This window comes from Melanaphis sacchari, unplaced genomic scaffold (assembly GCF_002803265.2).
Source record: "Melanaphis sacchari strain LSU unplaced genomic scaffold, SCAv2.0 Contig85_pilon_pilon, whole genome shotgun sequence".
Taxonomy (NCBI): Eukaryota; Metazoa; Arthropoda; class Insecta; order Hemiptera; family Aphididae; genus Melanaphis; species Melanaphis sacchari.
Genome location: NW_020271605.1, coordinates 2,415,161 through 2,442,898, shown reverse-complemented (window position 1 = coordinate 2,442,898; position 27,738 = coordinate 2,415,161). Strand labels below are relative to the sequence as shown.

The following is a 27,738-nucleotide window of genomic DNA, read 5'->3' as shown; positions in this document are numbered from 1 at the left end:
ATAAAAGCGCAAAAACGTAATATTACATTAAGTAAGCTATGTATATAATTATTTGTAAACTTATTTTTAGGTTCATAATTATAACATAAAACATGAAAACTGAATGCTAGTAATTGTAATTATACATAATAAAATGAAATGTTTTTTTTTTAATTATTATTATTATTTTAAGCTCTCTTTGACATAAGAAAACATAGTCATGTTACAATTTTTATAAAAGTTAAAACTACAATATTATGTTTTAATATTATGATATACTGCTTAAATTATCTTTTAATTTTAATATTGTACATGTAAAAATGATAATTATAAAAAAAAAAAAATTAAAAATTTTTAATTAATTAAATTATAACTTAAAAAGAAAAATAATTTTTATTTATAATAATATTAATTTTCTAACACTTAAGAACTTTAACACAAAAATCATCAATTAATATTTTAATATGGTAAATTAAGAACTAAGAAAGTTTTAGGAGTCATCAAAACCTAATATACATGATTATTCAAAAAGAGCAAATTCAAAATAAAAAATATAATAATTACATAATTTAATTCGCCGTCAAAAATATTAATTAAAAAAATTAAATTCTTGATTGCGAGTTAGTTAAATTTATCTACAAGCCATCATTTAGTGACTTAAATATACTACCAAAATTATTTTAAAAATTTCAGGGATTTTTAAAGAAAATAATCAAAATGATTTTTACAATTTTAAGATACTTATTAATCAATAGCTAAAATATTTGTTTATCATATTATATAAGTAATTGTTTATTTTAAACAGTTTATTGTAACTAAATAAAAAATTCAATACAAGATACATAGACATTATGATTTTTAAAAATTAATAAAATATTGAAAACTTAAAAATAGTAAAGTATAGGTTGTTATTCAATAATATTTGATAAAAAAATTTATTATTACTAATATTGACAAATCATTTTAAAAGTATCCAACAGATTATTGAATCTTAAAAACATAGTTAGGTGGGGTGAGGAAAATTGATACGTATTATACAGATATCAAAATTGGCATTCATAGGTTTTTAAATCACAGTGAAGGTTAATTAATTTATACAAAATAAAATTGAAATATATAACAAAATGTATGATAAATATCGCTCAATCAAAGATAGTTAATTCAATCTGGTCTAATTGCTTGATTTTATATCTTTAATTAACTATAACTGGATATGTCTAACAAAGGTTATGTATATTATTTAGTTTAAATATTTGACATATAACTTATATATTTCATTGTTATGACTTAAATTAAAACTTATTTTCAATTTTAAATCATTTACAAAATAGAAAATGTTATACATAAAACTATATTTTCAATATTAAAAATAAAAAAAATAATTTTAAACATATAATATGAACTGAGGTATACATAAGCTATATTTAATAGAAGTTCCTTTCAATAATTTTAACTAACACAAGTATATGTAATATGTCTAATCACAGCACATTATTATAAATTTATAAACTATTTAATAACATACACGATATTATTATACAATAGGTACTTATTTATTTCAACATTAAAATTGTCTTAACTATTTCTACAAGATAAGACGGTTCCGTCTTTCTGACTTATGATCAAAAATAGGTACTGATATTTCAGTCTTCAGAAACAAAATCAATAATCCGCTGCTCATTTCAACGTTGGCATCAACCATTTATATGTCATTGTTCATCAACTCACGCAAAATGATTGAGCAATTAAGCTTCACAAATTGTTCTCAGTGCGTTGCATATTCATTGTACACCATGGCTGAACAAATGAATAACCAAATAAAAACAAGAAATCCACCTGACTAAAAAATTAAAAAAAAAAATGTTATTTTCTTTTTGACAACATGAGTATTTAAAACGTTTTAGCAAGTATTTTTATTAAAACTATTATTAAGTCATCAAATACTAGGATGATATATAACATTCAACACAAAAATCTAAAAAGATAATTTCTTATGTTTCAAATTATATGTTTTTAGTTATGATCATTGGTTGCCTTTTTTTTTTTTAAACAAATACATTTAAAAAATAAATAAATAAACAATAAGGTTTTGAGCCTTGCTATTTTATAGTATATGGTTAACATGAATTAGTTGATAAAATAAAGCTACCCAATGAAGACACTTTTTTACTTGATATTGCTATACCTATATAATTTAATTCAATTAAGCAACAGTATTTTTATAATTTTTATAACCTACTACTCACCTTTACTATGGTATTATAAAATGATATTTCTCTAACAAATTGTATTCGTCAGGATAAAAAACATTTTGTATTAATAATTTCATGAAGAATAATATCTGATGATGAAATAGAAAGTGCGTCTAGTTTGGAAAATGTAAAATTTCAGAAATCAATCCGAGTTAATAATGAAAATACATCTATCTTACTAGGACAGAAGTTTGAAAATTAAATTGTTTAATAGTATTTTTTGTTACAATGTTTTTGATTAATAAAATTTTACAGATAAAACTTATTTATTTTTTTAAATTTTCGGATAACTAATATTATACATTTAAAATTTTTAAACGAAGAATAAATATGATGTTTAATTAATTATTTACTATTATTACTATATACAACTATGTCAAATAGAAATTTTTTGGAGTTTATTTTAAGTTTAGAGTTGTTTCATAAAAAAAATCTCAAACATACAGTACACCAATTAAAATTATATAAGTTATTAAAATTTAAACCATAAATAAAAAAAAAAACATTATACATACTTTTTTAGTTAATGAAAATGTTTTAACGTACATCAATATCATAAAACCAATTGTACTCAACATCACAGCTATTGCACTATCATCAAGACTTTTTGAGTGAACATTTATGGATGCGCTCGAGTTTTCCTTATGGAACCACATAGCTTTTATAAACCATGGAACACCCAAACAAATTAAAACATCAAATGTTGATGAACTAAGTGCGGTACATAAAGCCATAGTACCTTGTCCTAAAATTAAAATTATACATTTATTTCCTACAGATCGTGTTGTATATTTCATAATTTATTAAACCTTGTCTCGCAACTGCTATACTAGATACCATTTCGGGTACACTCATACCAATTGCTAATAGTGTAATTCCCATAACTGAATCAGGAATTGAGAATTCATTTCCTAAAAATAATTTTAATATTTATTATATTAATAATTTATCTGATTAATAACATTTATAAATAAGTAATTTTGTACTATTATAGTGTTATAGAGTATCTATTCAAACCCAAATCGAATTAATCATATAAAAGTTATCAAAATTAACTATCAAAAAGTTGCATTCATAATTAATAATGATAAAACATTTCTGAAAACAATAAAATACTATCTTAGTTTAAAACGCCTTGCAATGGCTTTCATAACTCACAATTGACTCAATTATATAGTATACAATATAACAGCATTTTTCAATCCTTAGACCGTGGGTCATTTAATATTAAAATTACTAAAGTCTATGTTTTTAGTTAAATAATATGTATTATTACCTATAAATTAACATATCTTTATTACCAAAATTGCATTGAGAAACTTGATGGGTTTTTCGACAATTTATTTGTGTGAACAAGCTTTTTCTACTTAATTTTTTTTTTTTTTTTATTAATAAATAAAAGAATAAAAAAAATTTTGAGAGAAATTTAAGGCTAAAACTATCCAGTTTTAATTTAGATATAAATTTTTTCGTGGAGGACAAGCAATGTCAAAAATCTCATTAAATTGTTTAACTTGTGATTAGATTCAATAAAGATTTTTTAAGCCATTATTTTTTTAATTATTTTTATACAGAATGACAAGTATATTTTCCTAATAACTGACGTAGGTATGTGCACATTGTATAAACTTACATTAATTTACATGCGTATATAGGTGTGATTTTACGCTGGGAACCGCTACAATATAGTATGATAAATTATACTGTGCCGAAGAGAATACCCCTTTAAAATTTATTTAGTTTTATGTTAATCAAATTTATAGTTGTATTACTAAGACCTAAATAATTTATTTAGGATTATGAACAGTTTAAAACTAACTTTTTAATAGTTTAATGTAGGTAATTTTTTTTTATTATTTATGCTTTTATTTTTATTTAAAAAATAACAATATTTATGTTTAATAATATTATATTATCTTAGTGGTTTTTCTATACAATGCTTACCTATAATTGTAATCAATTCTACAATGAAATACGATCCACATCCAATCCAAAATATACACATAAACATAGTAATAGGTATCCAAAATAATCTATCTAAACTATCACAGCTAGGAATAGTCACTTTTAAAATTAAGACTATAGGCCATACTACTAATTCTTTGATATTTAATAGTTTATCACGAAGTCTGTCCTTCCATTTGGGCAAAATAATATGCTCCTGCACAATAAATCCATTCTCTGCAACTCCTAAAAGTTATTAACATACATACTTATCTATATATATATGTACTCATTTTTATATTATTACTGTTTGTCTGTTCATCTACAAACTTCTCATGCCAATTTACCATTTAGAGGAAGTATCGGCTGACTTTCACTGCATCCTTCAAAAACTTTGTTCTTTTGATGAAAAATATATTTAAATATTTTTTCAAAATATGAGCTATAAGAGAGAACTGTTGGGAATTATTGACAGCCACAAAAATAAGAAAAAATAGATTACTTACTTAATAAATATACCGCGTAAGTTATAATTAATATAAATGCTTCGTAAGCATAAACTTTGTTATCAGCCAATGACCAAACTAATAATGATATAGTTAAAAGATACATCAATACATCACGAGTAATGGGCCAAATTTCTAAGTGTATGACCTACAAACAATATTTCATTACATTTTATTAGCACTAATTATCTTCTTAATTCTAATTTATATCTTTTTTAGTACGTATTGTATTATTAAATTGTATGGTATCAAGGTATTAGAATTCATAATTTATAGTTTTGCGCAGACTACTAAAAAAAAACAAATACCTCTTGATATGCCATAAGTACACAAAGTCCAGGAACCAAGAGTATATTAAATAAGCCAGTGCCGACTACAGTGCCGATTCCGACATCGCCTTCTGTAAAGAACGTAGCTAGTATATTGACAAATAGTTCGGGACATGCTACTGCTGCAGCCATTACAGACGCTCCCGCAACATCCTGACTCAACTTCATCCCTTAAAAATTATTAAAAATAATGTAAAATCACATCATATGAACACTATTGTATCTAATTAGTTATATTTAAAGTAATTATTTCACAATAAACACTACTTAAGATTAAATTAATATATTTCATTTTTAAATTATACTTCTAATAAATTAAAGCTAAGTTCCTACATAGAATTTTGGTATTTTTTATTACACTTTTATTTGTTAAATCTAAAAATTTTTTAATTGTAAATAAACATTGTTTAAAGGTAATCTTCTTCACTCTATTGAAATTTGAATTACAATATGTTTTACTGTTTAAAAATCAAACATTGATAATGATGTACGGTTTAATTAATTTGGCTTATGGTAAGATGCATTTATGATATATCTATTAGATACTTGTGATATACAATACGATACAATTGAAGATGACGCGGGTATTTAGAAAGTAATTTTAATAAAAGCCATGAAATCATTTCAGTTATTCTATGGTAATAGACTTATCAAAAAAATTTCTGATAAATTTCTGATTAAACACAAATTTGTTAATTTGTAATACATTTTAGATTCTGAGCATAGCATCGATAACCGTAATATTTTTATAATAACAATGTGTTTTTGATAAAAAACAAACTTTCATTTTCAAGTTTAACGTGGTTGCTGGTATAGCATGAAGAATACAATAGACACTATGAGGTTCAAAAAATAAAAATTAACTGTAATTTTCAAAGTAATCAGAAAAATTAAAAAAAAACTAGAATATATTTTACATAATACTTGTTATATTAGTTATTTAATAATTTTCAATCCTTAAAATTTAAATAAGTACTTAAAATATTCATCAAATATTTATTTTAGCATTTTCTAGGCATGATATAATATTTGTGCTATTTATTTTTTTAAATTCAATGATTATTAATGAAATTCTTCAATACCATAAACATTTGTAAATTGTTTTGTATCTAATTATCTAAATATAAATTCATAAAAATTTTAATTATTTAATTATCTAAAATTTGAACATTTAATACAATAATGCGATAAGTTTTGTTTGTAAAATTATTTAAAACAATTTAATGTTAGATTATATTAACTTTTAAAAGTATCTACTTGAATTTAGTCAAAATTAAATATTTAAACGTGCAACAATAATTTTTCCTTTAATGTTTTTGTTACTATATTGCAGGCATGTTGCATAAACTAACCTAAAGTCTTGAAAAATATTGGTCCAATATTCTTACATCACTCCAATTACTTATTTCTATACACAATTACATTAAGAAAAAAAAATATTAAATATTGACTAATTTTAAGCTATAAATATTATGCGTATAAATAAATTATGTATATTATATATTATGTAATTAATGACTAATAATAAAATGTATGCAATATTTTTAAATTTATAACCAATAAAATATCCTTAGAAATATAAAGCCAACTCTACCCAGAATTTTTTTCGTATGCAATAATTTATCAATTAATTCAAATGTAATACATTTATTCTAATGATCAATATTAAGGAGTACCTAATTATAGCAATGCTACTTTTTTGAAGGAAAAAATGCATAAATATTAATTTTATTTTAAAACCGTATTAAATTAAATAAAGGCACAAAAATCATTAATTATTTGTACCCACTATTTTTTCTTTTAATCTTAGCCAAAATTACTAATTAATACCTATATGATTTGCCATTAAAATAATTTATCCCAGTAGAATTTGTTATACACCGACTCTCTAAATTGTCTGAATGGTTGGAAACAATAATAATGATTAAGTGTTTTAAAAAAAACGTTTAAATTTTAATCTGATTTATTCTATTTAATACATGCAGGAATAGTCAATCAATGAATTTCTTAGTACCTAGTATAAATTATAATGATAATGATTTATGAATGTACTTCTAAAATAAATACATTTCTGCAGTATTTAAATACAATTTTTTTATTACCTATGTATCGTCATTGATTACAAATAACTACTATATAGTAGGTATTTTACATGTATAACCGATGATATCGATATTATATTTTAGTCTAATTTGCTGTATTGTGAGTTTTATCAATAATTTATTTTATAATTGTATTTAATTTTATTAAAAAAATAAATAAATTATAAAAACAGAGAATATTATTACTTAAATAAATAAATAACTATTTTATTTATTGACTACAAATATTATATTGTTACATCTTTTGAATTTAGGTATTTTTATATTTACTTTAGTAAATACATCATAAACACGTTTATGTAATTTTATATTAAGATCCAATAAGATAATTAATAATAGTTTTAAAAACAATAGTACAATAATATTACAATATCATAGTGAATGTCTATTTATAAAATAAAATTATTGCTTAAATGTTTTAAATAGATAATCGTGATTATTTTAAGTCTATTAAGTTGTATTGTTTTTAAGATATAAAATAAGCGAAACTGTTTAGAACTACTTAAAAAAGTTATTGCTATCACTTTATCAGTTATGCAATATAACGCATAAAATGTATTTCTAAGATATATGCTAATTACTTTATAAATATTGTAAAGTCAAAGTCTAAATAAATTGATACGTGTTTTTTTTCATAATCAAACAACAGTAGTACAATATATTACTGATTTTATCTATTACATATTATTGTTCTGAATAATTAAAAAAAAAATTCGGTTTTTACAGCAATGTTTTAGCAACAACAAAAATAAATAATTTTATCAAGCAGATAAGAAACTTTGTGTAATAGTATATTTATAGAAATGTATAATGTTATATTAAAAATATGAATTTTGATAATTAAAGTCAAATAGTTTCATACTTGTTTAACAAAAAAAAAAAAAAAAAATGTATTATTTTTTATTTTCTGTAAGAAATAAAAATAAAAAATTAATATATTATTTACTTACTATGAGAAATTATATGAATGCTTGGAACCAAATAACGATTGCATACTACCCCTAAAAATAAAAATAAATACAAAGCAACAGCGGAAGTACACAATATGGTAAGATAGCGTTCTTCAAAAATAAAAATTTCTTCAAAAAACGATTTTTCATTTTGATTTGTTGTGTTATTGACTGATAATAGAACACGTCTGGCATGTTTAGTATCTGAAATCCATAAAAAAATTCATTTTAATATTTATTGTATTGTATTTTCATGTTATTTGGTTAAGATTTTTTACTATATTATACATTTTAGAACATACCCGATTTGTGTGGAATTCGATTATTTGACTTCAAACAATAAAATACGAGTGCAAATATTGCTAAGATAACTGAATAAAATTTTGCTTTTTTTACAGTTCGTAAATAACTCTTAAATATCATCATATTTTTTTTTGTTTCTAAATTAAAAAATAAAAAAATAAATACACTTTTGAAATATTATTATTATACTAATTTTTATTTAAGGTGTACCTACAACTCAAAAATTCAATTATTTGAATTGAATTAGCACATACTTATCAAAATTTAAATGTACACAAGGTTTTTTCTTAAATTTCGTGTTACAAATATGATGAAGATTCTTCAGCGACTATGGAGTTTGTGATTTTTAAGTCACGCAAAATGTATTGAAATTTATATGTTCATAGTTTATAATTTTTCAGACACAATATTTTTAATTGTCATAAACTCATAATTACTAATTAATACTTTAACCTTTAACTATAGCATAACTATGATTTTATACTATTTTTAAAGTGAAGTACCTATACTAAAAATAAATTTAATTTTAGTTTATAGGTTACAGTTCTTTAATAAGTGTAAGTAATTTGAATTAATATTCGAAATATGCTTCTGCAGATAATCTTGAATTAAGTTAGAACTTTATTAAAGTTAATAAAGATACTTGAAAAACTGGGAAACAAGGTTTTGATTATTTTTGCGTAAATCGAGCTTCAATCAGAATAGTTCTCTGATTGTAATCGATGATCATATTACTGTAATTAATAGTGATTCAATAATAATTATACAATATTAACTTACTCGAAATGAACAAAATGAAAAAAAGTGAGTGGATAGCACTCAGTGTACGTATATTATTTTAATGAAAAAATAATAATTCTTTATCACACTTTGATCTTAGCCGATAGGCCGAAAAGCGATAAATAATAATTCAAAAATATAATTATAATACATGTTAAAAATACTTAATTATTTTTAGTTATTATAGAGGTGTCTCTAATGCTTAAGTTATAATAAGATTTGTTTAAATGTTAATTTTCATAAAAAAAAAAAACACATATATTATTAATTTAGTTAGAAAATATAGATAAAAATAATTATGTCTGAATATGCTCATCACAAATAATTGATCTATAATATGAATAAAAATATTTATATACTTTAGTCTGCAGTTAAACGATTAAATAATAAACAATTTCTCTTTTGTTATGGAAAAAAATAAACAGTTTTCCAAATACATATTTTCAACAAAAAATCTATGTTTTAACGATGCTTATACTGTTATATGGATACATAATCTTTTTGTATCACTTTTAATTTTAAGATTTCTTTGTTACTGTTCTAATTGATAAATGAATATGATTAATGATTATAAATATATTTGTTTGTAAAAATGAAGCACTAATGTTAAATGTAAAATGATAATGGGCATACTCTAAATATAAAGATACCTATTAATAATAAAAAAAAAAAATTTAATAATAAACAATTAGCACAGTAAATTACTATTTATTAAGTCACCACTATTATTTTTACTAAAAATACATAAAACACATGTGTTTCTTAAAATTCTTTATATTTTAATAATAATAAACTTTTAAATCTTACCTATATTTCTGAAAGTAATATAACTGACTTGAATTTGCAGGTGGTTAGGTCAAAGCGCAGATCGTCACTGGTTTAATTACTAATATTAATATGAATAATAGAAATCAGTGTCTAATAAAATATCATAACAGAATATACGTCATCAATTGATAACAAATCATTAATACAATACACATTAAGAACAATATAAAAAATAAAACAAGAATATGACTTATTCACTAATAATTCATATTTTATAATGTTTAGGTGTAATGATAAAAAATATAATTTAAAATATTGTAGTTTGTATAAATTCAAATTCAAAAAATGTTTTAAAACACATAAATGGTAATATAAACATAAATCTCAACGCATAAGTACTATTATTTATTCGAATGAATGATTATTTACGTATTGAGAATAAGATAAGGTCTGTTAGTGCGGCGATCAATGATCATGTTATGGAATTAACAATAAATAAACAAAGGAAATGTTATTATATCATATTCATTTTATTCCGATAAGTTATAATATTTTGATAATGTAAAATAAAAATAATAATTATTGTTGTTTTCTAGGTGTGCCCAGAATTGTACAATGTAAAATATAATATGTAATGTATATTATATTAATATTAGGCAACCATTTTGGACCTTGCGAGAGCACGTGCTGAAGAGCACGAATTAATTTATTGCAGTATCACGTGACACGTAGGCGCTAACTCGAGGCTATATAATGTATATAGTTACAAAAATATCACTATTAATAATCATTTATTAAAAAAAAAATATTTATTGTTTAAAACTATAATAACATATGTTGCCTACAAAAATCATTAACCAATAAAATATAATTCTAAATTTATTTTCGTAAATAATTCAAGTATAATATTATTATAAGCAATGTCTTGTTTAGACCTTTACTCCTGTTTTTCAGAGGACAATACAATACTACTGTAACTATAATGCTGTATACACAACTATTTTAGTATAATAATTACATATATGTATATTTATACCTAAGATTCTGTGCTTTTGATGTTTATAGATGGACAACTAACAAGATTAACAAAATCTCCGTAAAAATTGAAAAAAATAATGAAATTTGTCTAATAAACAATAATTATTATTTCTATGATTCACTATTATTTTTAATAGTAATATCAATAACATAATTTTGATTTATATTAATTTTATGAAAAATAAATCACAAATTATAATTTGATTAGATGGAAATAAATTATTTAAATGAGCAGTCGTACTAATTATCACTTATCTGTATAACTATAATATAATTTGCAATATGATAACTCATAAAAATTAAATTATAGTTTATAATTATTGTTCAGTATAACAAAAGATATTTGAATGTTGGCTAATTATTCAACCAGATTTAAAGTATTGCTTTAATCAACAGACAAATAAGTATTGGTTATTTGTTTTTTTTTCATAAACAATCAACACTACCATCAAGTGGGAAAATCAAGTATGGCTGTACTATAAAGTAAACTTTATACTTTTTTCAGATATTTATCGTCATATTCACTAACAATGTGGACTTCAGCATTTTCTTCAACTTCGAAAATCCTCAACTCTTGTTAATCATTTCAAATACATTTAAATTTATATTTTTCTAATAAGTACTTATTTTCTCTACTTATGCTTATTAATATAATTGTATTATAAATTTAAATTTATATTTTATGAAAATGAACATTTTTAATATTTTCTTGAAATAGTACTGAAATAAAGTCAGAAGAGTTTACCATCGGAAAAATTTACAAGTTATTAAAATTAGGAAAATTTACAAAAAACTTATAAACCAAAGAGAAGATAAAATTATTTTGAAACTCTGTGACACTATTTATTCTTTACTTAGAAAATAATAAGCGTCCATGGCTACCATTATTGTTTAATGTGAGGCACATCTATGAGTTAGTACATTACTACATTAAATTTATAAAATATTCATATTCTGATGAAACATATCGCTTTGAAATCTTTCAATTCCATAAAATGTTATTATTTTTCTTACTTTTAAATGTGTAAGTTAACCTCTTATTTTCACGTAAATATATTTAAATTTGGCACTTAAAATATTTTACGTTAAATTATAATTTTTTTTTAAATTTTTTTCTTACTAAAATTTTACTTTTTGTGTAATTAATAATTATTACTTGATTTGTACAACCTATTATTGAATCCTTTATACTATAACCATAATCTAGCTACAAAAAACTGGTAAGTTTTTTATACTTTTCAAAATAACCTGTCAAAACAAAAAAATAAAAAGAAAGAAAGTATAAGTAACCGCTTTGCTATACATTAACTAGTAGGTATTTTTATCTAATCATCGAATAAGTTAAAATAATATATTTTTCACATTTAATTCAATAATTTAATTATATTTTATCATATCATATAATATTTTTATTGTTATGTTAAATTTATTTTTTCTGAAAACGCTGCATTTTTAAATATCATTATGTGTATAAAATATAATAATATAGAAACGTTAAAGTTCTATATTTCTACAAATATAATATTTAACTAAATAATGAATATTATTATACGAGTACATTAGTACATAGCTTAAATATAAAGTTTAATCCAAATTTGAACTTTAAATATTTTTAGAAAATTAAATTATAGGTTAAACACATTTTTTTAATTTTTTGATTTCAGTATGTACTAGTTATCAGGAAATTGAATTAACTTTCAAGTTTTATTCATAAAAGTTGTATATTTTAAAAAGTTTCAACTGAAAAATATATTTTCACAAATTGTTCCAAGATCTGAACTTAAAATTCTTTAAAAATAAATTATACATATATACTTTAAATATTTTTACACATCTTTAAAATAAACTTATATGGATTAATTTATTTTATCAATTTTTTAAGCTACGACCAAACGAAAAAATTAAAAATTTAGAATGTTTATCAATAGCTCAAAATATTTTGAAAATTGTATTATGTATAAAACACAATTATATTAACATTATTTTAAAATGTTGACATCTTTAAAGTACAAACTAAATACATTTTTCTATAAAAAACAAAGTTAAAAATCGAAACATTTTTTTTTATTATCTATCTACTATATTAACAAAAAAAAAAAAAAATATCATTATAAAATCAATAATTTAACACTCTGCTCAAAATTTACTTAACTCTACTATAAATAGAAAAACCATATATTACTTATTAATTATGAGTAATAAAATATGTAGTAAGCAATACTTTTATAAATTTAAATTAGTATCAATATTCTGATCTGTATTCTGACACATACATAAGCCACTTACTCATAACACATATTTCAATCTATATCTAATAATTGATGTTTTACATTTTCAGGAGTTGTCTAAAAATATATTTTACAAAGAACTAAACAAATAAAATATTAATCAAAAGATATGATTCCCATCCCAGCATTTAATACTATAGCAAAATCGTTTAAAGTACGTTATAATAAGCCTGTGATCGACGATTATATATTCCAATGCCACTACAAATTAACCACCAATATTTTATTAACATTTTGTCTATTGATTTCATCAATCAATTTAATAGGTTAGTATTTATTTAAAAAATATTAAAATAATTAGATTAATTTTATTAAAAATAAAATTATCTTAAAAATACCTATAAGACTATAAACAATATGAACAATAACTTAATCGTTTCGCTTAAAATCTAAAATAACAGTTAAAACAATAATATTAACATGATATATCTAAATATAAAGTTATATTTACAGGTACAAGGATTTAGAAATTATAGTAGCTTTAGTCTTAAAAAGTTAAAATTAATAATAATACATAGAAATGTGAGTTTGTATTAAAGGTACAAAGTATAAAACATATGGTATAAAATTATTTTATACAAACGGTATAAAAAGAAATTAAGGCGTTATTTTTAGTTATTATTGTCATAAATAGGTACTATTATTATCATTTATAATTGTTTATTTATCATACACGTGTTAGAAATTACTTAAATCAATTGTACTATTATAATATTGTATGTAAATAAAGGTACAATAAGATAATATATAAGTATTAATTATAGTTTTCGATTTATTTCTTTTTAAAAATTTAACATAAAAAACAGATACCTTAATACCTTTGTTTGTTTAAACTTTTTAAAGATAAAATAAATCTTTTTCATAATTTCTGATATTATATATATAAGTATTAAATATCAGTGGTGTATTGGTAAATATATTTATGAGTATACGCACTACTAAAATATGTATATTCAACCTAAAAAATTTTTTCTCGCTAGTCGTTACGCTAGAAAAAATGTACTTAATCCCTTACATCATGTTTATAATTATTAACTTCTAATGTATGTATTACTGTAAAATTAAAAACCGGTAATGTTAAACATCAATGTCCACTCGTTCGGCAAACATTGTTATCATATATTACACATAATCTTATTTCAACATTGTGTCATTGTAATATTCAAAATTCAAAACAATAAACGATTTTTAAATTAAATTTTTTTTTTGTGTATTATTACGATTTATAGTTTTGTTATAAATTAATAAATAAGTAAACCTTAACCTATACACATAATGAATAAGGACAATGCAATTTTGTAAATTCTTAACGAATGCTCTAACAGTCAAGACTTAAGTACTTAAGTATTGCATGATATTTAGATACTCTTTGGAAATAAAACTTTACTGTAAATTATTGTTATAAACAGATGATTCTTTTGAAAATTTCATTTTAATATATTCATACATCAATGTACATTAGTCGATAATTCAAATGACTATTTTCTAAATTATAAAACTGAATGCTTTATAAGGATAATTTATTAAATGTTATTTAATAAATTTATTTTAAAATACAGTAAGTACAGCGTACACTGATAAATAAGGTAAATAATTCATTAAAATATTGTAAAAAATTTTCCCTGTGAACTATGAAATAAGTTTTATTTGGTTTTCACTTTTTAAGTTATTTTAGGAGCGTATCCCCATAAAATGATATTTTACATTGGGTATATGCTGAAAATCGAAAATCTGCTGATGATTATACGGAGTATACCCGCATACCAATACACTACTGCTAAGTATTTACAAGAAGTAAAAAATGTAGAACCGAAAAGTTAGTAGATATATTAATATGCTAATTGGCAGATGATAAGGTAACTTAAATCCTAAATTTTTTTTAAATTTATTAAAAAAATTTATTTGATATCTTAGGTACTTAATTTTACTAATATAATTTAATATGAAATATGAATAATTGTAATTTAAATATTCAAATCATTTCTAGTCACTAGGTGTATGAATGTATAGTACATGGTATATAATAATTCATAATTGATAGCATGACTAAAAATATCTTTGGTGAATTTGGTCTAAAATAATTTTTATATTATGTATTTTAAATTTGAACATGAGTATTTGTATTTACATAAAATAGAGAGGGATGAAGATATATATATAAGAAAATCTCTTGATAATTTACGTTTTAGACGTTTGACAAGGTTACCGAAAAGTTTAATGGAATGATATTTCATTCTGGAATAGAGGTGTGAATAGTATGTGGAAATTGCTTATCTTATGCTAGAGATTTTTATATTAGTCTGTAAAATATAGTATAAATAGTGTAGATTAGAGTCTATAAGCATAGATAATATTATATATAATATTTTAGTATTAAAACTTAGTTAGCAGCTAACTAAGCTATAACTATAAGCTATACTATAAGCTGTTAAGTATAACTTATAATTTAAATCATTATATAAATATATAAGAATTAATTATCTCTATAGACTGATATAGATTTTACAATGTTTTAATTTACATTAACAGTTTTTTTAAGAACGAATAATATACATTTTGTTATTTTTAAATTATTTACAAACCATGTATCAACTAAATTATGAAATTTTATTTTAATTTTAAATACCTATACCTATCTTTTAAGTTTTTCTTTTATCTTAACTTAATTAAAATTTAATATATTATATAACTTTATGTGTTTTAATAATACTAGCTATATAGCTTATAAAACATAGGTTTGCTCCCTAATTATGTCAAATGGATATGTTCAGAAAATGTAAACTAAATTTCTAGTTAATTAGTGAAAATAAAATTGTTTACATATTATAGCCATTATAGGTAAGTATGTTGATTACTATGTGTTGGATATTGTTAAGTAATAGAATAAATAAATACTAATATAATATTCATTATTTATTTTATATATATATGTTTATAAAGGAAATCCGATACAATGCATGACAAATTTATCAAAAAATACACAAATGCATAAAGTTATAAATAGTTATTGCTGGATGTCGAATGTATACACATATAATAACAAACCAGATTTGAATCTATTTAAAATAAAAAATAACGAAAAAAATATTAGGTCCCATTCATACTATAAATGGGTACCATTTATGCTGTTCTTTCAAGCTATTACATTTTATGTGCCCCATTGGATATGGAAAATATGTGAAGGAGGAAAAATACGTATGATCGCAAGTGATATGCATGGACTTTTTGTGGGTTCTGATGAAACAAGACATTTAAAACAAAATAGATTGGTTTGTATTTTAAATAAAAAAAGTAAAAACAAATACAAACTTAGATCTATAATCATGAATATATTTAATCCATAAGAATAACGTATTGAGTATTTTAATTAACTAAATTTTACATTATTTTATTACTCAACACTTCATAAAATATACTTAATATTTTACTTTGCATTTTAATTATATTCTTAAATCTTATTATAATGTTTAAATTGTTATTTAAATAAATATAATAAAATAATAAATTATTTTAATTCCATCATATTTTTCATCGTAAGAATCTCAAATATATATTTTTATACATAGATATAATTTCTTGGTGGACTTAAGATCTATAACTAAGTTATAATAATTAATTGTATCATTATTCAACGAATAATTTTTAAAAAAATGTAACTTAACGCCCTAATTTTCAAGATTCAATAAATAAAAAAAAATGTGAATATTTTAATAAGCATAATTTGAAATTTTATATTTTTAATAAAATATTACATTTTAAATTACAGGTACAATATTTCATTGAGAGCTTTCATACTCACAATACTTACGCATTTAGTTATATTTTCTGTGAAATATTAAACATATTCAACATTATTTTCAATATTTACATCACTCATAAGTTTCTCAATGAATCATTTTTAACTTATGGAATCAAAATATTAAAATACTATCAACATCCTAATAACGACTTAAATCCAATGGAAATTATTTTCCCTCGAATTACAAAATGTAATTTTTTCAAATATGGACCATCTGGCACTATTCAAGACGTAGATGCTATGTGTATTCTCTCTCAAAACGTTTTGAACGAAAAAATTTACTTATTATTATGGATATGGTTTTTAATACTTGCTATAACATCCGTATTTGCATTGATCTATAAAATCGTTATAATTACGCAAATAGTTAAGAAGAAAATATTACTGATAAACATATTCAGATTTACAAATAATAAACAAATAATTTCAAAGTTGATTAATAAATTTCAAGTATGTATAATTAACTATGTTATACTTTAAATAGATATTATGAAGTAATTAAGTACCTACCTATAATGAAATACCTTTTTTTTCTGTCTGTCATCATCTTTTTGGGCAATTAAAATGCATCAATATCCAAAACTCTAAAAAATAAATAAGAATAATTATTCTTTAAAGACATTTTAAGTGGATCGAAATTACTTATTTAGACAATAAATAATATAACAATATTAATTGTTTTATTATAATTTAAAAACATATTTTGTGAAAACTTAAATCTTTTACGCATATCATATTATTATGAATTTTACTACAAGCATTACATAATGAAATTTTTGAATTATTTTAAGATATTATCTATTTATACTATGCATCTTTTTCCTGTTACTGTGTTTACAGAAAGATGTTATTAAATCTTGAGTTATATAAGTTGATATAATATAATAATATGATATAAATATATATTATTATGATAATTAAATACTAATAACTTGATAAATGCAATATTTTTGAATTTCGCAACATTTTAAAAATGTATACCAAGTAAAATAAATAACTTTAATAGCTACGTCAAAAAAAATATCATGAAATACACTTAATGATGTAGACTGACAGACCATCCGTTCAGAATCGTTTTTTGTATACGAATACGATAGTATAGCATTGAATTTAAATTTAACATACCTATAATAGCTACATAACACCTAATGTACAGCTGAGAAATAGCTAATTTTTTTTTTTTAATTCCCCGTAATTTTTGATAAATCCATGAATATGAAAAAAAAATTTTAATTTAATGAGTTTTTAATACCAAATTTTTAATATTTGTGTATAATAATAATTATTATTATGATTATAAGTTTTCGACATTTCCTTAGTTGTCTCAACAATCTGAGTTATAAAAAATAAAACAAAATCAAAATGTTTGTATAAAAAGACCCTTTTCCAAAATAAATGGAATATTTTCTTATTATTGTGTGTATCAGTTTAAATGTTTAAATATTATAACTATAATTATGTTAATAGTTATTTTTATTTAATAATCTAACTAATTTTAATATATTATTTTAGTCCATAAAATTCTACCATTTTCTTTCAAAAATGTATATGGATATGTATTATACTAATTATAACTATTGTATATTTACCAAATTGCTACTTTACTAATCAACTACTTTTGTTCTTTTGAAGTGTCTAGTTTCGCTGTCTCAATATATTAAATTAACCTCAACATTTAACAGATTATTATTAAGCATTTAAGATAAAATTTCAACTTAAACATTTAACAAATCATTTTTTTATTTTTAGGTAGGAGATTATATACTCCTTAATCTCATTGAGAAGAATGTTAATTGTATTCAATTTAAAGAAATAATGGAAGAAATATATATACAAGTTTGAATTTATAAAACTTAAATGAAATCCATTTGTATTCACACAACTTAAATTAAAAATATATAATCAAAGCTTCTAATTAAATAATTGTTTAATTTTTTAACTAGAGTTTGGATGTGTTATTTCCTTATTTACACATACACATTAAAGTGTGTACCTATGATGAATAAATATATATACATAAAAATTAATGTTGATAAATCCTAAATTAATAGACTTAAAAAAATATTGGACCAATTTTTTTGCATTTTTTAGAAAATGATCCGTGTTTTCCATAGAAGGTTTATTACCATCGAAATCCTTCGATAGCATCACTACTACTTCCAAAAGTCAGTTTCATATATATTTAAATATTAAAAAATAAAATTAAGCAAATATTTATAGCATAAAATTATCTCATTTAAATCTTAATTATTTAGAAAGTTGCAAAAAAATTGAGTTATTATGCCATGACTCACAAAATACGTACAGTTATTTAAGTTTTAAATGTAAATATTATCAATTTATATTGTATTTTTTTTTTTTTAAATAATAATTTTCAATAAACAACAAAAATAGAATGTTAAACATTTTTAATCATATGATTTAATTTTTTTCATTTATAAATACATATTTATATTTTAATTTGTTCATACCTCCTATTTATATAAATATTTCTTAATAAAAACCTGTATATTTTTTATCATATCCATAAAAATATACAATGTATCTTTACCTGTATATGCTTATAGTTATAATTATTTTAAGATTATTTCAATTTTAATTTTTTCAATGCATAAAGTAGGTATTAATTAACTAATTTCAATAATATTTATTTAGATTTTTTTAATATCTGATACGTACGATTTTTAATAGTTGCTTTCTCCTTGTTTCCTTATTAAATTAACAATATTTACTTACCTATTAATACAATAATACCTATCAGTTCTGATATAAACACTGATTATCACTTAATTTATTATTTAAATTGATACATTATGGTTGTATTTAGTGGGTAAAACGGTACAGCTACAAGATAATTTATGCATTTTTAAACCTATATGGATATATATAAATATAAAGAAAAAAATAAAAACCAAATTATTTTTTTATGAGCGTTTAAATTTAAAATTCTAATGGAATTTTATATTCACCTGTAAATGTTTTCCTCAGATGATTTTAGATATTTCATTATGATTAAAAAATAAATAACTGCATGCAGATACTTGAAATTTTCACTAAATATTTAAATAACCATTTTCTATACATGATACAATTTTCAGAATATTATGGCTATATTAAAGTTTTTATAGGCATTTAATAGATCAGTAAATCAAATTAGTAGATATTATAGATAAATACCTTCCAACACCTAAGTATAAGTTAGGTTACCTTAGTATATTATTTTAGTATTATTTTTGAATCTTATTTTTGGTTCTGTTGTGATTTATGATTTATGGTTTTGCATTAGTCGGATACATATTTAATTTTATAAAAGCAATAGCATAGGTAATTAAATGACTGACAAAATAATAATATATACTAAATAGTGCAATTTTCAGAAAATTAATCTAATTTTTTATCTTATTTTTTAAATAATTGGTACTTACCTAGGTATTGTTATTTTTGAAATTCGTAAATTTGACAATTATTTTAAGAATTTTGATATGTATTGGTATGTATAAAATATTTTCAATTTTAATTTTTATAGATTTTCACATCAGAGTTTTCCGATGAACAAGAGTCATGTCATATTTTTAAATTCTTAATTTCTTAAAATTAGGTGACAAATTTACTATAACCTTTATGGTGGTAAAAACCTTATTAATTCAGCTCTACTTAGGTAGAGGCGGTAGAGCTTACTGTTTAGGTGTTAGGTCCAATCGTTCGTATTTGATGACATAAATATTCCTAAAAAATTTTGATTCGAAATGACTGAAGACACCTATGATGATAATAGTTAATATTTGATACTGTCTTGCAGACTCCTTGGTTCGCGATCACGATGCAGATTTTATCTACATAGTAGTTGCGATTATATAAATATACAATGGTTGGTACTTGGTGTATAAAAATTACCATTTTGAAATACTGTAAAGTGTAAACAATTTACAGTCCTTATTAATTGTTTATCAAGTACCTACCTACTTAGGTACCTACCTGGCTACCTACAAGCAATTATTATTACTATTTTCAATTTTGTCGTGATTGGATTGGAATGGTTACATTACTACCGTACTCGTTCGCGCTGACATTTCGGGCACGTTTTAGTGGTCACACTGGCGAGACCGAAAAACAGATCATCAGTATCGAACGATTCGTGACGTCGTCGTTGTGTCATACATGCGTGTGGACGATGTGTCGGCTACACCGGAACATCGAGAAGGGCATCCTACCGACCTATCTCGCTCACCGCTGCCGCCGCCGCCGCCAGGATCGTATTCTACTACTGCAACTCTAAACCCCCGACTCCGGAATTCGTTTAACGTTCTACCTTTTCACGACCAGCTCGCGCCGCAGCTCAACGCCATTTTACCAACCGCTCCGCAAACGGGTGCGCGTGTTCGAAATCAAACACGTTTTGATTACAATTTTCTGTACGTATGGTTGTGGTGTTGGACGAAAAACACTAGTTTTTGAATCTCATTTGGTCGTTGTTTTTATTGATTTGTTTTTTTTGAAATTCGTTTTTAGAACTTCTTCGACATCGCCCAGCCGCAAAAATGAGCCTGTTCCGTACGACCGCCTCCAGACTTTTGGAAATCAATCAGGTACGTTAAGACGGGGAATCGGCGTTTTAAAATTTCGTAAAGTTTCGTTTTCAACCCTTTTTCAATTTCCCTCCCTTCCTCCGTCATTTGCGTTGTTTAGATATTTTCCACGGAGCGACTTGCCCAACTTTTCTACAAATTATAAACTTGTCGATTAATTGAGTACTATGTGTTTCAACAATTAGTGATATTAAATTTACCTCAGCTCTTAATAAAATATAAACACTGGTGCTTACCATTTAATTTTTAATTTTACCAAAATTTTAAGTATACCTATGACAATTATTTGAAACGATCTGTGGGTTGATAAACAGGTAATCTTACTTACCTATTACTTATTTGTAGGTCGTATGTGTCAATTTTAAGATTTGGTGGGGAGATTCATTTTATGATGTTGGTTTGTTAAAACCATTTTATTTTTTGACCTGTGTTATCAATACACAATTCAATCTAGCAGTTTTAAGTTATTAGGTAATTATTATATAAATGACCTCCATCAACCTTGAGATGGTTCCCTTCAAACAGCATTAAAAATTGGCAACATATGCTAACTTATTTTTTATTTTAATGTAATGAATGGTAGTTACTTACATTTTTGGACCATATCCAATTATATTTTTTAGATATTGGGTCATGATTAAATTATTATTTACTTACCAAGACACTTATTAATTTGACAATAATTTAATTTTAGATTATGTGGAGATAGGCAAATATCTGTTTTAATATTAATCATTATTGTTCAATGATTTTTATCTTATTAGTTTAATTGTAACCTAAGTTCAAGATAAATTTAACAAGATTTTAAAAATATTAAAATCATGTCAGTGTGATAGTATATTGATTTATAAAACTATTAAGTTCAAGATATAAATCTTGATTTTTAAAATAAACATTATATTTACTAATGAAGTAGTATACAGTAATTTAAACTTTGTGGCAATATTTATAATCAAACTAAATTTGGTTTACCCTTAAAAAAAAAAAAAACAAGAATTATAATTAATTAGTCATTTAATATTGAAAATTCAAATGAACAATTTAAGAGATATATAGCAAAATGTTGGTCTATTTATTTCAATTTTAAATTTTTTAACTACTAGGTTAAAATTTCAATTTTATTAATTAATATTCTCAAAAATATATCTAGCTTCAAAAATTAAAAATGTAAAAACTTAATAAAATAGTCTAAGTATCTTTTTATCTATTTATTTAAATAAAATGGGTTTTGAAATAAATTATTCAAATAATTTTTTGTAACAAGATTTTTAATTTATTTTTTTTTAAGAGGTTTAAAATTTTTAAAGTTATTGTCAAAGAGCCTATTTAATTTTATTACACCTAGGTTTAGTGTTTTAAAAGAATGCTACTATGATAAAACCCATAGTAAAACTAGAACTACAATGTTTCCGAACTATCCTAATAAAATTAATTAATTACTTACTCTTATATAACTTTAAAAAAATTATAATTACATAATTAATATGCATAAAATAAATGTTATGATTACTTATTAGCTTATTATAATTAAAACCTTTAACAAATTTAAGTGAAATATTTTTTATTTAAGATTATCTGTAGGTTTATTTAAATAATTTTATTATTTCATTTAATTATCAAATTAAATGAAAATATTTTCAGTAATAAACCTATATTTAACCTAGAGTATTAGTGATGTTATCTTATTTAAATAATTGTATTCAATTTGATATCATTAAAAATACTACACATAATTAAATTATTTAATGTGCAGTAAATCAATATTATTAATAAAAATAATCAATCGATATTCAAAATTATTTTTAAATTATCTTATCATTAAAAAAAAATTGGATTTTATTTAATATGTAGGAACCTCATATTTTTTTGTATACATAAATACATGACTTATTGTATGGATGGCAAATATTTCTAACCTGACACGCCAACAATTGCATGATTTTTTTTTTTTTGTGTGTGCTATTAAGTTATAAAATATATAAATAAAAAAAAAATATTAAAATGTGTATTAATTTATATATATTTATTGTATTGGTACACTTGATTCTATTTCTTTTATAATTGGCTTATAATTAGGTATATGTGGCATTGTTCATCTGTTAGTTTATTTCTTAAATTAAACTCAATAAAATTAATTTAAAAAAGATTGAATTGACTCATACAAATAGGTTGAATAACCTCCTATTCAATTTTCTAGAAGATGTAAACTATAATTAAAAAGTATTTACATTGTGGTCTTTTTATAAATTATTTAAAATATATTTTTATTTTTTGGGTGCCATTTTAGGCACATGTGTCACAGATTTACCATTCCAACTTTATTGTCTAACCTAAGAACACACCACACCCGCATAATATCTTATGTTTGTCTTACAAAAGTACATTTTAGCAAATTGTACATTCACATTTATCTATTTTACTTAATTATTTTTAAAGTTGTAGTAAATTTAACATATTATAAAATGCAAATTACAATATTTTATGTTTATATGATGGATAAAACACGTGTGGGTGTGACATATGATATCTGGCCACCTATATGTGCTACAAAGTATTTTTTATCCATTTAAATAATATAATTTTATTTATTACCATGTGCTTATTATTATAATAGAAATTAAACAAAAAAAAATTATTCACTCTTTATTGAAGTATATAAATAGTATATTAATTAATTTCTAATTTTTGTGTGATAAAATTATTAAAGATAATATTTTTTGAAATTTTTGTGATTGTATGTTAACCAAAAAGATAGTCTTACTTTTCCGAGTATAGAAATTTCACAAAATTAAATTATGCAACTATTTAAAAAAAAAGCTCACAAAATTTTACCATGTTTGTTGAAAAATGAACTTTTTCTTATTTCCTTTATTATAAATTTAAGTATATTCTATAATATATATATATATATATGTAATACATTTTTTTAATTATAAATTACTAAATATAACTATTAGGTTGCTTCTCCATTATGGACTGCTTCTCGCTCAATGGGATGTTCTACTGATCTGAAAACTGTAGTTGCTGAAAAACTAAAGCAGAGTGGAGAGGAAATCAAAGCCTTCAGAAAGCAACATGGATCTACAGTTGTCGGTGATGTGACTGTAGACATGGTAATTGAATATATATTATTTATATTTAAATATATTAAATGTTGTAATTTGTTTAGATGTATGGTGGCATGAGAGGTATCAAGGCTTTAGTTACAGAGACATCTGTATTAGACGCTGACGAGGGTATTCGATTCCGTGGTTATTCTATTCCTGAATGTCAAAAGTTATTACCTAAAGCACCTGGTGGTAGTGAACCTCTTCCTGAAGGATTATTTTGGCTATTGATAACTGGAGAAATTCCAACACCCGAACAAGTTAAATGGGTGTCTAAAACTTGGGCTGAACGTGCTGAATTACCATCACATGTTGTCACCATGCTTAACAACCTACCCAATACTGTACATCCCATGACACAATTAACATCAGCGGTTGCTTTGCTTAATTCAGAAAGCAAATTTGTGCAAGCCTATACTAATGGAGTTCACAAGTCACAATACTGGGAGGTAAGTGTTCTTAGCTTTAGTTTTCAAGGACTCATTAGTTGGTTATAAATTTTAATGCTTTTATGTTATTGAAAAATAAAATGGAAAAACACTAGTTTATTCTATTTAATATTTCTTCATTCCGAAACTAAAAAATAATTTGTTGACATAGTAGTAAAATCCTGAGGGACCTGCAACCCTCCCTGAAATATCAGCAAACTTTAAAAATATTTCTGTATACGTATAAAAAATTAATTATCATATCAATTTAAAATTAACCAAATGCACAAAATTGGCAATAGATGTCATTTAAAAAAATTGCAGTCATTCTTTGTTGTTTTCATTTGATGTGATATTGTTTTTCAAATTAAACTTTTTTCTACCCTCTATACTTAATTTTAAAGTCATAATATGAAGACTTGCTTTTCATTCTAAAACATAATACCTAATTATAATTCTTCCTACTATAAAATTAATACTGGAGTATCCTAAGAAAGCATCCTAAAATATATTTAATTAAAGTAGTCAGTTGTCAAATTGAATTAAATTTATATAAGAAAAAAATTAAAAATTTATAATTAGCCATTAATTTAATGAATCAAACTTTTTCAACATTAAAAAAAAATCAAAAACTAAATTTTAATCAACTATTACAATTTGTTATTTATTCAATAATAAATATTTTTTGATTAGATATATATTATGTACAAAATGTATACAATGTTTATGTTATGTCAAAAACATAAAATTTTAATTTTATAATAACTATATGATATAATTGTATTGATTTAGTATACATATGAAGACTCCATGGATTTGATTGCCAAATTACCAGTAATTGCAGCAACAATCTACAGAAACATTTATCATGGTGGAAATCAAGTTGGCACTATTGACACTGAACGTGATTGGAGTGCAAACTTTACTTCCATGTTGGGAGCTAATAATTCTGAAGAATTTGTAGAACTTATGCGATTATACTTAACCATCCATTCTGACCACGAGGGTGGTAATGTATCGGCTCATACAACCCATTTAGTTGGATCAGCTTTATCTGATCCGTATCTTTCATTCAGTGCTGGTATGGCTGGCCTTGCTGGTCCATTGCATGGACTTGCTAACCAAGAGGTAATAATCTTTAAGATATATATTATATTAAATATTTAAATGTTTGATTTAACTTGGAGTATCTTGTGTTTATAATGAATTAATAGTTTTATGATAATATAATTAAGTAATATACATTAAAAATAAATAAATATTAATATGGTCTTTAGGTTTTGGTGTGGTTACAAAAATTGCGTCAAGAAGTTGGAGATTCTGTAACCAAAGAACAACTTAAAGAATTCATTTTAAAAACATTGAAAAGTGGACAAGTTGTACCTGGTTATGGACATGCTGTTTTACGTAAAACTGACCCACGTTACACTTGCCAGCGTGAGTTTGCTTTGAAACATCTACCTAAAGATCCATTGTTCAATTTAGTATCACAAGTATTTGAAGTTGTACCCCCAGTACTTAATGACCTTGGAAAGGTTAAGAATCCATGGCCCAATGTAGATGCTCACTCAGGAGTTTTATTACAGGTGTGTGAATTTACTTAATTATACAATTTAATATATTTATGTTTAAAAAAGGTGATTCTTTTATTGAACAACGCTCATTATTGGAAAATATATTTTTACATAATTTTCAGTAAAAGTAAAAATATTTTTTAAAGATAAAATCATATTTTATATTTTCAAAAAAATTTGAAATAATGAGTATTGCCTGATAAAAGAATCTCCTGGATACTGTCACAAATTATTTATACATTATAAATATTATTTTATAGTACTACGGCTTAAAAGAAATGAACTACTACACAGTATTGTTTGGAGTATCCCGTGCTCTTGGAGTATTAGCTTCTTTGGTTTGGGACCGTGGTCTTGGTCTTCCCATCGAACGCCCCAAATCTTTCTCTACTGAAAAGATGAAGGAATTGGTCACCAAACTTACTGCTAAGGCTGCATAAACTGTGTACTGACAATGATTTTTATTTTTTCAAAAGAAAACTCTGCACATAACTTATTTTGTTTTAATTTCTTGAAACCCCGTCCAATTAATTTCTTACCTTGTCAATGTAATTAAGTCATTATATCTGTTTTTTAATATATCCATTTAAAATTGATAATAGTATGTTTCAATTTTTTTTTCATTCTTAAAGTAAAATGTTGAATCTAGTAATGTGATTTGGTTTTTCATTTGAAAATTTCCCAAGTACAATGTCTGTAATCAAGAAAAAAATTCCATTTTGCTTTCTCCTGATTTCTTGGAGTATAATATTGCTGTTATTTATTAGTTTAAATTATTAAATAGATGATAAATTATTATTAGATATTGTTGGTTGGTTATGTTTGACAAATGCATATTTGATTTTAATGCATTGGACAATAATTACTTTTACATGCTTGTATTGAAAACAATTTTATTGTAAAATAATGAAGTTTTGTAGTTTTATAACTATTCTTTTAAAAATCTATTGTTGATTAGTTATACGTGACAACATAAAATATTAACATCACATCATTATGAATTAT

At 22.8% G+C, this 27,738-nt stretch overlaps 3 protein-coding genes and 1 long non-coding RNA gene across 5 annotated transcripts; 2 read left to right on the top strand and 2 right to left on the bottom strand.

The window, feature by feature from the left end:
* Positions 1 to 1,481: 1,481 nt before the first annotated feature.
* LOC112602265 (sodium/potassium/calcium exchanger 4-like) lies at positions 1,482 to 10,176 on the bottom strand. Its single transcript, XM_025350244.1, has 10 exons — positions 9,953 to 10,176; positions 8,365 to 8,502; positions 8,063 to 8,266; positions 4,990 to 5,180; positions 4,682 to 4,829; positions 4,523 to 4,630; positions 4,176 to 4,421; positions 3,041 to 3,142; positions 2,747 to 2,976; positions 1,482 to 1,819 (listed from the first exon to the last, which is right to left on the bottom strand). The coding sequence occupies exons 2-10, from the start codon at positions 8,486 to 8,488 to the stop codon at positions 1,745 to 1,747; spliced, it is 1,428 nt and encodes a 475-aa protein (XP_025206029.1). The 5' UTR covers positions 8,489 to 8,502; positions 9,953 to 10,176; the 3' UTR covers positions 1,482 to 1,744.
* Positions 10,177 to 13,205: 3,029 nt separating this feature from the next.
* Positions 13,206 to 18,880, top strand: LOC112602268 (innexin inx3-like). Its single transcript, XM_025350247.1, has 4 exons — positions 13,206 to 13,505; positions 16,180 to 16,508; positions 17,006 to 17,488; positions 18,788 to 18,880. Exons 1-4 carry the CDS (start codon positions 13,349 to 13,351, stop codon positions 18,878 to 18,880), a joined length of 1,062 nt encoding a protein of 353 aa, XP_025206032.1. The 5' UTR covers positions 13,206 to 13,348.
* Positions 17,288 to 20,924, bottom strand: LOC112602269. 2 transcript variants are annotated; one of them, XR_003115103.1, is made up of 3 exons: positions 20,717 to 20,924; positions 17,549 to 17,622; positions 17,288 to 17,376 (listed from the first exon to the last, which is right to left on the bottom strand). It is a non-coding gene; the product is annotated as an uncharacterized LOC112602269 (long non-coding RNA). The 2 variants fall into 2 exon arrangements; XR_003115102.1 differs by lacking the exon at positions 20,717 to 20,924 and adding an exon at positions 20,464 to 20,505.
* Positions 20,925 to 21,234: 310 nt separating this feature from the next.
* LOC112602267 (probable citrate synthase 2, mitochondrial) lies at positions 21,235 to 27,332 on the top strand. Its single transcript, XM_025350246.1, has 7 exons — positions 21,235 to 21,450; positions 21,548 to 21,624; positions 24,582 to 24,737; positions 24,794 to 25,180; positions 25,952 to 26,287; positions 26,437 to 26,745; positions 26,994 to 27,332. Exons 2-7 carry the CDS (start codon positions 21,577 to 21,579, stop codon positions 27,171 to 27,173), a joined length of 1,416 nt encoding a protein of 471 aa, XP_025206031.1. The 5' UTR covers positions 21,235 to 21,450; positions 21,548 to 21,576; the 3' UTR covers positions 27,174 to 27,332.
* The last annotated feature ends 406 nt before the right edge of the window (positions 27,333 to 27,738 follow it).